This window comes from Arachis ipaensis, chromosome B08, assembly GCF_000816755.2.
Source record: "Arachis ipaensis cultivar K30076 chromosome B08, Araip1.1, whole genome shotgun sequence".
In the NCBI taxonomy this organism is placed as follows: domain Eukaryota; kingdom Viridiplantae; phylum Streptophyta; class Magnoliopsida; order Fabales; family Fabaceae; genus Arachis; species Arachis ipaensis.
The window spans coordinates 1,191,938-1,205,495 of record NC_029792.2 but is presented as its reverse complement, the minus strand read 5'-3'; the positions used below and the strand labels follow the sequence as shown (position 1 = coordinate 1,205,495).

General features: G+C 33.8%; 2 protein-coding genes across 2 annotated transcripts; one reads left to right on the top strand and one right to left on the bottom strand.

Annotated features, from left to right (window-relative positions):
• Window positions 12–6,339, bottom strand: LOC107610290 (protein ROOT HAIR DEFECTIVE 3 homolog 1). The gene is made up of 23 exons (XM_021108489.1): window positions 6,199–6,339; window positions 5,768–5,917; window positions 5,372–5,438; window positions 5,170–5,272; window positions 4,961–5,031; window positions 4,727–4,790; window positions 4,571–4,636; window positions 4,448–4,495; window positions 4,280–4,342; window positions 4,108–4,164; window positions 3,828–3,986; window positions 3,647–3,715; window positions 3,465–3,556; window positions 3,126–3,204; window positions 2,718–2,883; window positions 2,455–2,579; window positions 1,796–2,058; window positions 1,617–1,713; window positions 1,375–1,536; window positions 924–1,028; window positions 618–712; window positions 414–490; window positions 12–207 (listed from the first exon to the last, which is right to left on the bottom strand). The coding sequence occupies exons 1-23, from the start codon at window positions 6,200–6,202 to the stop codon at window positions 122–124; spliced, it is 2,268 nt and encodes a 755-aa protein (XP_020964148.1). The 5' UTR covers window positions 6,203–6,339; the 3' UTR covers window positions 12–121.
• LOC107611858 (WD-40 repeat-containing protein MSI4-like) lies at window positions 7,034–11,446 on the top strand. The gene is made up of 14 exons (XM_016313745.2): window positions 7,034–7,364; window positions 7,464–7,550; window positions 7,657–7,719; window positions 7,811–7,876; window positions 8,004–8,078; window positions 8,310–8,385; window positions 8,804–8,990; window positions 9,305–9,386; window positions 9,969–10,042; window positions 10,253–10,364; window positions 10,480–10,554; window positions 10,660–10,730; window positions 10,971–11,070; window positions 11,192–11,446. The coding sequence occupies exons 1-14, from the start codon at window positions 7,176–7,178 to the stop codon at window positions 11,285–11,287; spliced, it is 1,353 nt and encodes a 450-aa protein (XP_016169231.1). The 5' UTR covers window positions 7,034–7,175; the 3' UTR covers window positions 11,288–11,446.

The following is a 13,558-nucleotide window of genomic DNA, read 5'->3' as shown; positions in this document are numbered from 1 at the left end:
TGATGAAGCAGTGTACTCAGTTCCACGTTCTAAAAAAGTTACCTTAGATGAAGCAGTAGATGACACAGAGCTACCAGTAGTTTGATTACTTGTTGATGGAGTTGGCTGAGGATTGTTAGTTTCAGGAACCCCCTCCTCTGCTAACTTTCTCATAAGATTCATTATAGTTGGAAGAAACTTGGTAGACAAGGATAAGAGTCCAGCTAGCTGAAAAAGGCATATGCAAACTTGGTTAGACTCCGCAAGCCATATGCATCCATATACTAAAGTTTATATATTAAATGTCATATGAATTGCACAGAATTGTTATTAGTGTGTGCAACCAAAGTCATTAGCTATTAGATTAACGAACTTGCTATTAATTAAGTTAGTAGTCGGTCTAGAGATACTCACTGCACCATGGCGAAAATCACCCGCAACGTCAAGTTGCACCCACAAGGCTTTAATGAGAAGATAACCAATAAAAATGAGAATCAAGTATAAAGGATTTCTGCCACAGAATAACAAACTTAGGTTAGACATGTTACATTACATAGATGAAGTAAAGTGATGTTTGCGTCAATACAAGTTTAACAGTAACAAATTATATATTTGCACATTATAAAGCTAACATTCACCTTAGAAGTGTCATAAACTCGTTAAATCCCAGAATAAGCAAGGCAACAATTGCCCATGGTGGAGGTAACCAGTTGTTACCACGCTTGTTGGCCTCCTGAAATTGAAATGGAATTAGGCAATTAGCATTATAATTTTGTCATAACAGATACACCAATATAGCATGATCAAGGGAATATGATCTGTGTCATGTAGTCAACCCCACCTTCTGAGATAACACTTAATTGTTCTTGTTATTATTGTAGAGTAATGAAGAGGAGCCTCGAATATTATAAATAAATAAATGAATAAATAAATAAAAACCATGCCTGTGCAGCAATGGCCTGAGACACAGTATATTCTGTCTCAATCTTGAATTGCCTCCACAAAGATTTACACTGGACAGGGGTGATCAATGTTTTAGAAGCTGGAACCTGCATAAAATTTTTATCAGGAATAACTGATCAATGCCTAAGATAGATAATGTTCTCAAAACATAAGAATATGGAAAAGATTGATCAAAATGCAATAGTCAGGAAAATTAATTTACCAGACGATACAGTATAAATTCGTTTGCATTTTATTTTTGGAAAAGAAAGAGTAAAATATAGCAAAGCAAACCAAAGGCAGTGATATCATATGTATATATTAATTATAATTATAGTGATGATGAAAAATAATGTTATTATCTTATAATATATCATAAAATTAGTTGTGCTAACCGAGTTCAAAGCAAAGGTAGAATTTGGGGAAATGGGTAAACAATTGATCAAAATGCACCTTTTCCCAAGTGCTTGAAGCCAGTGGATCAACTGTTGTGATTTTCTTCTCTTTTTCATTGGGTGAATCTAGCAATGCTTTTGCTAAAATATTCTCAATGTTAAGAGTGTCATCTTTATCATCCAAACGAATTACGGTCATAACAGATAGCAACTTCAGGCACTGCAAATGTTTAAAATTTTGTTTAAAAGACATGCCAAAACACAATCAATTGGTAAATATTATTCTTGATTTTATCATACAGCATATCGAGCAGTCTTGGTGATGGATCGAATATCTTCGCTTCCTGTCCAAATACGCGGCATTGATTCAGCATCATGACTAAACAATGTTGTGAACCTGTTTTCATATTTGACATTAGGCCACTGGAAAAAATAAATAAATAAACAAGTTAACTTAGATAGTTGCATAAGGTTCATACTTTTCCTTCATACGTATTAAGACTCTGCAAGCTTCATCCCTAGCTTTTGTCTCTATCAAACCTCTTGCATAATTCTCTAAACTCACAATCATGTTCTTTTGTGTTTCTTCATCTGCATCAAACCTGGTAAGCGCAGCAGAAAACCCAGAAACAGCTGATTCAGTCTCACGCTTATAGAGTTTCCTTATTGATGGCCAAGTTTCATTATTAGCTCCATCAAAAAGTGCTTCAATAGGTCCAGACAAAGCTTCTTTTAGTTTTTCCTGCAAAGGTATATTATATATATTATCAGCAAACACGCAAAGAAGTTAGCTTGATAATTATAGAAGAATAGCAAATGACACAACTCACAAGTAATAGAAATCTGATAAAATTTCTCGGTTCAAATACAGTATTAACCACTAGCTAAGCATGGGAAGTTTCATATAAGAATTTTGAATGCCATTACAGCAGGCAAAATGTTGACAATAAATTTTATCAATCTACCTTTTTAACCCATTGATGAATGTATTATTACTGCAATTATTGCTTAGTTCCAACTTCATACTACAATGAAATGAGAAAATTTAATCTGAGATGATGTTACATTGCTATTGGCCTAGGATACACTCACAAATTTGTAAGAAGAGAATGATCAATCTTAATTCTCAGACATGTACCTCATATGTTGTAGTAAGTTCCGATAACTTAGCTGCACGTACAGATGCAACATGTGCATCAATGTCACGTCGTAGTTTCTCCCTTACTTTAGATGTATCCCAGTCTGCAACTTCGATAACAACATCTGCAAGGATATTATATCACTGTTAAATTGTAATTCATTTGAGCAAGTTAGATGCACACAATAAACTTGACATATTTTTCAACTTTAATCTATTGATGCCTAATGAATTCGGATAGACAAATGCTGGACTTGGAATACCTGCACAGGCTTCATCAAACTGAGCCATAAAAATCCCTGTGCAATTATTAGCAGCTTCAGAAAACCCTTCCCCTTTATTCAAAGCCTTATCAAATGCTTCCTTGAACTTATCGAAAGTTCCAATCCTTATATGTCCAAGGGCAGAGTGGAATGCTGGTTGGACAAGCTATCCCATTGAAAAGACAATAGGGGAAATGAAGTAACATAATTAATATCACAAACATGGAAAAGCATTTGAAGGCAGAATAGAACAGATAGACATGACTAATCCAGTATCTTAAATGATGAATCTTCATTCGTAATGCCAACGTATTTATCTCTTTCAATAACCACTAATTCCTTTATGTAATGGAAAAGGGGAAGGTCTAAGAAGCATGTTGGCACAAGAGCTAAGTTGATAATAGTTACTTGCAGCAGTTTTTCTTGAAGGTGCTTCTGTTTAGCGGTTCTCACACCTTCATCAAAATAAGTGGCTTCAACATCATACCTATGTTGAAAGAAGAAAAAACAAAAAAGACTCAATATACCTTCATGAATTTCTTATTTTAACAAATAGGTAAACAAAAATACAGATGTTTATAAATGTGAAAATATGTTATGACCTACTAATCAACATGCTAAGTTTAGTAAAATGGTATGAAAAGCTTAGAGAGTTAACTCAAAGCTTATTAACAATATTTACCATATTTCATATAAAATAAAATATACTACATGGATAAAATGTCAGATAAAATTAACTATACTAACTCTGAAAGACAAGTATCAAGAAGCGAATTGAGCTTTTTCCCAAATCCAGCAACTGGACCTGATTGCACAGCCTCTTCTAGCTGACGCCAGTCCTGAGTGGTAATTTCAACTAATTTCAGTAATTACAGTATATAAGACTATCAAAATGTATTGGATAATCATAGCTAAAGAAAAACAAATACCTCATTGGCAGCAAAAAGGGCATATTTCTCATTGGCAATTTCTTCACATCTTACAGTAGCTACCATGACCTACAAGTGGCTCAACCACAAATAATTAATGAAATCAATATACAACTAAAACAAAAAGTAGTATTTCCATTAAAACAATCAAAAGCAATCACATCAGGTATCAAGATATTACCTTGTGTGCGGGAAGGTCAAGATCTTTGTTCTCCTTGATGACTTTCCAGATTTGCTGAGCACTAAAAGAAAAGCCCGAAGCAGGAACAACTCCACGCCGATCCCCCGCAAGCCCACCAGGATTTATGGAATGAACAAATCGCTGCCTCAACTCATGAACCTACATTTAAAGTTGATCAAAAGTAACAACACATACACAACTTAGCTCAGGTATTTACTGACAAACAAACGGCTAATTCTGCTTTCCACCATAGTGCAAAATTAACACAGTTCATTCATACCTGCTCCTTAAATTGCTCTTCCTTCTCTTCGAAGCTAGAAAGAGCAACAACTTCAACCTGATCATTTTTTGCCAAGAGCAAACAATTATTGCGAAGTACCAAGGGAACTCTAATAAAATACTAACCACATCTGAACATTATTTAGTGATCCCAGAAAGAATGATTATCTTACATTAAAAAATTCACTCAGTGGGGTTTCCTTGTGGGCCTGTGGCTTAGGAACAGAATCCCAAATCTGCAGTGGGAAAAGTACAAGAAAAATCACCAAGAAAGAAAAGGTGAACAGAAATTCCTGAGACCAATCTAACAGCAGCATGTAATAAATAAAGCAATGCAATACCTTCTGAATATCTTCTCGTAAGACAGGTTCTAAATTTTCTAGTGGTGTCTACAAAAGGAAATTTGTGATCACGTAATAAATAAGGATATAGACATGACTAACATGTGAATATTATTTACACACCCTTGTTTTATCACGTATGACAAACATCAATGTTGTTTTGCGTGGACTAAACAACCTCATCATGACCTGAAAGTAATAACGATCGTGTAACTGGACAATAGACATATTCTAAAATTGGAGATAGCTGCATGTAGTCAATAGGCCAAGAGAAGATACCTGAAACACAGTTTTTAGGAGTGGCTTGTTTGCAGCTTGCTCACGGCCGATGTCATGACACCACCTTTACAAGTGTATTTGGAGGGTAAAAAATCAGTTGCACAACGAAATTAAAAGAGAAAAAAAGAGTACATCCAGAAAGCAAGAATTACAGGAGCCAAAACATACTTGGAAGTTTCTAGAGTTAGATTGTACAAAAGAATTCTAAAGGAGGACAAGGGGAAAAGAACTCACATGTTTATCAGCACAATATCCGAAACAGCCAAAGCAAAAAGAGAACTCTGCTTTTCAAATGCAGTATCGTCCTGGGAGAAAGAAATTAATATGTTGAGGAAACAATCAAAGGCATAAAATAAACAAATGATGCCAAAAAAATCATGATAAAATCTAGAATTTCCACCATATTCATAATGATCAAATAAAGTTAAGGTGGGAAAAATCACCTCTCCCCTTTCTCTTCCATCTGTGCCCTCTAAGTCCATCACAAGTGTACAAGGCTCTATGCCGGCACATTTTGCCAACCAAATTCCTTTGGTTGTTTGAGATCTGAAAAAAAATCAGTGCATTCCATCAGGTGAAAACATCCTTGCTACGTGAATGAGGTTGAACCATTGAGGTGATTATCTTGGAAGTGCAAACACACACCTTCCCTTAAATGCATCCATCTCTCTAAAATCAGTGCCAAACAAATTATTTAATAGTGTACTCTTGCCTGCCCATGCCAGAAAGGAAGAATTAGATTGTATAAATATTGCTTAACTATATGAATAGCATCTATCTCACTTTGATAATAAAATTCTACGAAGACCGAACACTACACCAATATAGAAAGTTTCATCACTCCTTACCAACAAATAAATAGAAAGATGAACTTCAAAATATTGCTTACTCGGTCTACCACATAAGAAGATTGGTATAATCAAAATAGAAATCCTCAAGTTCAAATACTGTATTCGATTGAGTATTGTCACGGCTACCAAAGGCGACGTAAGAATCATCTGAACATAAAGCCGAAGCAAAATGCTAGCTTATGGAACATACCACTACTTTGTGGACCCATGATGGAAACTACGGCATAGGAAAGCCCGCATTCAGCTAACTTAACGTCCTTCATGAACTTCTCAATTCCCTCAACATTGAATGTGCCATCTCCATCAATAAGCTGAGTAGAAAAACGAATCTCACTCTTCGCTGCATAACCATAATTTTACAATTTACACATCTAGCGTTAGCACTTAGAAGCGTAAAATAAAAATTTCCAAGCTGTTAACACAAATTAAGCAAAACAAGAAAGAAGAACAGGTTCAGATGTGATTGCAACATTGCATTTTGACATAAACGGTAGTGATCCAACAATCGCAATAATACAAATTATCAAAATGAATCAAATCAAACGAATATCAATTGAATAACAAATTACAAATATTAAAATGAAAAAAGTTGCATGAAATGTGCGAAAGGAAGAGACGTACCCATAGGGGAGAGTGGAATGAGATCGCGATCGAAAAATGGTTAAGGGAGAGAGCCTCACACTGTCATCACCATTGCCCTTTCCTTTCGTGTTTATAATCACTCTCTGCCTTCAATGCCTTTGCCTTCCATCATCTCAAACTAACTAACACTACCATTTTCCTTTTTCTTATTTTTGGAAATGCTGTCAGCATATTTTCTTTTCATTACTATTTATTTATTTTTCCTTTAGAATATTTCAAATTTGTTTTTTTTTTTTTTGAAATACCAAAAAGATAAGTCTCAACAATAAAGTAAATTACAACTAAAGTCTTACAAAATGAATAAATCTAATATATATTTAAGTTAAAAGATATTTTGTCCATTCAAATAAGTCATAGAATTTGAATCTCTTTGGATATGTGTAACCGTGTAAATTAGCATTAGATCCTTAAATTTTAAATTTGCAATAGAATAGACTAATAATTAGGAGATACAATGGGAAAAAGATTACGACGTAACTATTATTATTATGTGGAAACTTAGGTGTAGTCGACTTCACGTGAAGTTGATAACTAAGAGCCGTTAGATTATTAGACTAATTTGACTAAATTTTCATCTAACGATTTTCAACTATCAATTTCACATGAAGTCGACTGCACCTGAGTTTTCACCTTATTGTTATTATTATTTCCATGATGAAATATAACGATGCATAGAAGCTTAGTGATTTGTTAATAACCATTGAAACAAAATTTTGAATAGTGCGAGATTAGAGGTAAGGCGGGAACAGGAGGATAGTGTAGGACATGGAAAGGGATATTCGAGATGAAGAGGGGTAATAATGTCAATTCGCATGCGGGAAACTGCAAAAGGAAAAGGCGGGAAAAAATGGAAATGAAACGGGAAAAGGAAAGTGACAGCGAAACGCGTTTCTCTCTCACTGCTTCTTCTTCATATAAATGGAAGCACAATTGAAAAAGCAGAGACTCAGAGAGAGATGAAGAAGGCGAAGACAGTGGTAATGGGAGTGAAAGATCGTTACAGTGAATGGAAGTCAATGGTGGGAGTGTTGTACGACTGGCTGGCTAACCACAACCTGGTCTGGCCTTCACTCTCTTGCCGGTGGGGCCCTCTCCTCGAACAAGCCACCTACAAGAACCGCCATCGTCTCTATCTCTCTGAACAGGTTCATCACTTCAATTACACAATTATACTAATTAATCTTGCTTATACTCATTAATCATAATAATTACTTGTGTTTAATCTTGCTTGTTCTCTCTCTCAGACTGATGGCAGTGTTCCCAACACTCTTGTTGTAGCTAATGTCGAAGTTGTTAAACCTAGGGTTGCCGCCGCTGAACATATCTCTCAGGTTTCAATGACACTATTAATTACTTCATAATCATAATAGTTCATTCATTATTGAATCTAGCGTTTTTGTCCGTTGTTAATTGAAAGTCGTGTGTTGTTTATCTCAGTTTAATGAAGAATCGCGCTCTCCATTTGTCAAGAAGTATAAAACTATCATACACCCTGGCGAGGTATGCATATGCGTACATTCAAAGGCCGATAATCGTTTTGCAATGTAAAAATTGTTCATAATTTTTTGTGCATTTTATAAATACGTTTCAGGTGAATAGAATCAGGGAGCTCCGGCAAAATAGTAAGATTGTTGCCACTCATACTGATAGTCCTGAAGTAAGTGAAATTTTCATGCTACGTGTTGTCTATCATTTGAGATTTTCAATCTTACGCTATTCTATCCAAAATCTTGTTGGTGTAAGTTTGATGTGGAATTTTGTTATTTTTTCTATTTGGACAAAAGGTGTTTATTTGGGATCTTGAAACTCAGCCCAACCGCCAAGCTCTTCTGGGTGCTCCCACTTCCCGTCCAGATCTGGTTTGTTTTTCTTAAAAATTATTCCCCCATGGGGAATTTCTTCAGATTTTATAAATTTTTTTAAATAAATATAAATATTTGTTACTGTCCAAAGAATAAAATTTTGTATTAATTGTAACTAGTGTTAGTTTACACTTATAAGGGCTGAATTGATCATTTAGCCATTATGCTGTTTATATATTTGAGTTCACGTGTTAGACCACCTGAAATTTTAGGTATGCCTTGTTGCAGGTATTAACTGGGCATGATGATAATGCTGAATATGCTCTTGCTATGTGTCCAACTGAGCCCTTTGTTCTTTCGGGAGGTTAAAGTCTTCTTTGTTTTTAGTTGTCATCTAATTGTGAATGATATCAAAAGGTTCCTTTCTGTTGGTTTAGAAACACCTTACCCGTTATGCATGCACTAGCTTTTTAGGTTCACTTGAAGTAACTGAGATTAAAGTTTACATATTATCAACAATAGAAATACAATTGTATTAGACACTGACCTCGAAAAAAATAACAAATACAAATACATTTACAAATGCATGTTTAGTAGACATACATTACCGTGTTAATGTTGCTAATATAATAAATAACGTTAACTTTTACACATCAATTTCCTGTCAAGGAAAAAAGACAAAACACACACTAGTAAAGGGTCAGGTTCTTACTCTTTTTGGATGGTGCACTTTTTATGCTGTACACTTATTTCGTTAACTCGGTTACAATTCTCAATGGCAGGGAAGGACAAGTATGTGGTCCTATGGAGTATTCAGGATCATATTGCAAGTTTAGCAGCTGAATCTGGTTCCAATGTTAAACATTCTAAGAGTAGTCAGAAAGCTACAGAAAGTCCTTCTGTTGGACCACGTGGCATCTTCCATGGTCATACTAACACTGTTGAAGATGTGCAATTTTGCCCATCAAGGTAGCTGTTTCTTGCTTTTATCGGTACTTGTGTCATACTCTGTAACTAAAGCCATTATTATTTATGGATTTCAAGGTTGCTTACAAGATTATCTGTATTACATATTTACAGATATACTTTATTTAGTTTATCATAAAACAAATCTAATTTATTAAAAAGGAGACGTGCACTTGAGTTCTTAGTCCTGAAAATTATTAACGGGGTTATAAATTTCAATCAAATCTACTTTCCTACTGTCTTAAGAGGTTGGCGCCATGAGTTTCTTATCGTTTTCTGATATACTTCCTATGCAATTTTGTCTCTATCAAATGCAGTGCACTGGAGTTCTGTAGTGTTGGTGATGATTCCTGCCTCATATTTTGGGATGCACGAGTTGGATCAGTTCCAGCTGCCAAGGTTTGATTTCGTCAACTCATCTATATCAGTGCTGCTTTCTTTAGGATTAGAACCATGAAATGTAACTTTTAAATTAGTTCAAGGCGAAGAGAGAAATAAAATTAAGCTTTATGATATCAGTAACTGTTTTAACTTCTGTATGTTGATTTCTTCTGACGATATAAGTTTCAATATTATAGCTTTCGAGATTTGTGGTAAATACAGTTTTCAAAGAGGTGGGCCTGGTTCCCGAAGTACTATTACATTCTTTAATTAGTCACCAAAAAAAAAAAATTACATTCTTTAATTCCACCAGTTTCCCCTCTAGTATTTCTTTATCACTGCAAGTAGTTGATTGTCGAATCTGATTTTTATGCATCAAGGTTTTGGCAGCCTGTGAACTACTATGCCCTAATCCTTGGTGGTAGATTTTGAAAAATACTGGAATACAACTTATTATGTAAATTTCATTTTGCATAAATTGCATCTTGGTAATTCTTATTCGATATTTCATGCTTTAAATACCATTACGAATATTTCCTATTTAGTGTATGTGACTACGTTGTTGCATTTTCCCTTTTTTCGTGTTTCTTTCTTAAACAGGTCAACAAGGCACATGATGGAGATATTCATTGTGTTGATTGGAATCCTCATGATATAAATTTCATTCTGACTGGGTATTAACTTGCTGCATGTGCATTTAAATGAACTTGAATTACAATTTATATGTCCTTCACCTGATTCTTTTAATTAATTTTTGCATTTCCGTTCTACATCTTACTGCCATAAATGGAATTAACTTAGAAGTTGGAGCCTTTCCCTCAGATACCAAACAATTTATCAAAGTTTTGGATCTTCATTATGATTTTCTGTTGTTTTGGCTTCAGTTCTGCTGACAACACAGTCAAAATGTTCGATCGCCGGAAGCTTAACAGTGAGGGAGTTGGGTCTCCTGTATATAAATTTGAAGGTCATGAGGCAGCTATCCTCTGTGTACAGGTATCAAGGAGATCATGCTTTTGTTGCTTCTTTTAATTTTGCAGTTCTTGTCTACGGTCAGCTATGGAGATTTTTTTACCGTGAATATTAACCTACAATTATGCATATGCTTCAGTGGTGTCCTGACAAGTCCTCTGTGTTTGGAAGCTCTGCTGAGGATGGCTTTCTAAACATTTGGGACCATGAGAAGGTTGATTCTTTCATACTCATCAGTCTTATGCTTCTATGTTGTATCTCGTTTTCATTTCTTCTTGTCCAAGATTATTCAATATAACGTTGGAATTTCTACTTTTAGGTTGGTCAGACATCAGGTCCACATCGAGCAAGTGCCCCATCAGGTTTATTTTTTCGGCATGCTGGCCATAGGTATGTATATTATAAACGCAATCATAATTATTATTCGCGTAATGATATGGTATATTGCTTCTTTTAGTAAAGAAAAAACCCACAAAAGAAATACATTGTGCAATGCACATGTTCTTTATAAATTAAGTAAAAACCTTTGCTCATTATCCAATTCTACTTTTCACCAAAGAAATTCTCTTATTACTCTTCACCCAGTTTCTGGTTATGTTGAAATAGTTTGACTTCTTATTATGTATTCAGGGACAAGGTCGTTGACTTCCACTGGAATGCATTTGACCCATGGACAATTGTTAGTGTCTCAGATGATTGTGAATGTACTAGCGGTGGTGGTACTTTACAGGTAAACACAAGTTTCTGAAATTCTTGATTTGAATACTGTGAAGAAACGAAGTTATAAAAGCATTCCAGCATGTATATAATATTATTACTCAAGAATTACGTTATAATTTGTTATGATGCAGGTATGGCGAATGATTGATCTGATTTATCGGCCAGAGAAGGAGGTGTTGGCTGAGCTAGATACATACAGAACCCAGATTTTAGGAAGTACCCCTTGAATCCTTGATTTCTTTGTATGTCAGTCACGATCTAGTGTAGAATTTTATTCTGTCTTCAGTTACGAGAAGAATGTAGTAACAATGTAAAATTTGATTTACTACAGTATCCTTCATTTTAGGAAAACTTGTAACAAATAAAAAGAAGGAAAACTTGAAACATTTTAAAGCTCCGAAATTTTATTAATTCGTTATAAGAGAAATAATATTTTTTTTCGTAGATTTTTTTTAGATTGTTGTTAGGGAACTCGACCTAAGTTGGGGAGAAAAGATTTAATTTGGGAATTATTCCCTTCAACAATCTCATCAAGAATAAACTCAAATTAAACAAAATACACATCGCACTAAAATATTTAGAAACTAACAACCAAAACATAACAGATCTTCAAACAAATAAATAATAACATTATAGGACAAAACACGAATAAATTTTTTTATGTCTGTTATTGAACATTTTAAATATTGTGTTTGTCTTGTGTTGATTTTCTCCAAATAATTTTACCATGCTAACCACTCATATTATTCTAATATTACCGACTCACTTTATTCATCCCATATTTATTGTCATGCACTTATATTTATGTGATCCACTTCACCCAAGAGCTATTGTTTGTTATAGCCACACTCTCTCATTCCTATCTTGCCTTAAAATCTCTCGTGCTCTTATACTTTATCCTAATATTTTATACCAAATACTTTATTTTATAAGCTTTATTTCTTAAGTTTTATTACTCCCGAGAGACGTACTTTCCTTCCTATTTAGCCATTCTATTATACTTTTATTGTCAATAAAACTTGTAATAATAGCTTCACTATTAGATTTTTCAATAACATTCTCTCCTATAAAATACTTTATCATATCATAGAAACCTTCAAGGTTACCACCAACAAAAAAAATTATTATAGATAGAAATATATATTTTACATACCCAACAATACCACATCCCATTAACTTCCTCCATCCTTGCTAACATTAATCCATCATATTTTTTCTAGTAGATGAAAAATAATACTTTTATCACTTAGTGCATTTTTTCTTTTTACAAATAATACTTGTTTATTGTATTTAATTATGTTCACTCTTTAATCAAAAAATAAAAATATAGATAAAGANTAAGTTTAAAAACTTTTTATAGACAATGTATGTATCAAGAGCTTAGAGATATGGATGCTTGCATTAAAGCATGAAATCATTAAGAAGCAATTCTATGAAATGTGGCAAACACGGAAACATTGGACCCCTAGGCCCTAGCCATAGTACACATCATTATACTAACCTATCAACTACCAACCACTAATAAAGTTTATGGATGTCTCTCGAGCAGTGAGTATTGCTTATAATGCTTGCCTACGAAGTACGGACACTTCGCTGAGTTATCGTATTTTCGTGTCGGACATATTTCGAATACGATATTTATTAACATTTGTCCGACATGTGTGTCTGTTGTGTCCAACCGTGTCTTAATAAAAAATAAAAAATTCTTTACCAGACACTCCTGAACACACCTAAATATAATTACATGTTCGCGTGTCTAGTCTTATTCTTAACATATATTCTTAAAATAAATTTAGATATAGTATATATTATTATTTATTAAAATAAAAAATATTTTAAATACTTGATATAATTAAAATAAGACATTAAAAATAATTAAAAATTTTAATTTATATTTTAATATCAATAAAATATCAAAATATCATTACAATTTATCTAAAAAATATTTTATATTTTATATATATACATACCCCGTGTCATGTAAGATTTTAAAATTCGCGTGTCGGCGTGTTCTGTGTCCGTGCGTCATAGATGCTTAGTGATCTAGGAAAATAACATTTTCACTCATGTTTGATAATGTCGCTCCATATATGTTCACACATGATGTTTTTTTTTATATTATATGTTTACATGAATTAAAAAAAAAATGACTTTATCAAAATATGAGTGACAATGTCTATTTCGGTGATCTATCAAAATACCGATAGTTCTCCAACTCCAATATCGAGATATCATTTAGAATCTCTAACCAAGAAACTCAAATGTTTTTTGTATTCATATCTATGTCCCATAAACAAGCAAAAATGGCACAGACAAAGAACCAAAAAGAACATTGCTGTGACGGTGACAGTACACTGTTGTAAACTTTGGATTTACATACTAAACTAACTCTGGTTCTGTCCAAATACACAAAACAATGTTGGGTGAATTGGATGCTCTCATGAACTTAAAAAGCTTAAGGAAAGAGGAACAAGAGAAACAGTAAAAGGGAAACTAAC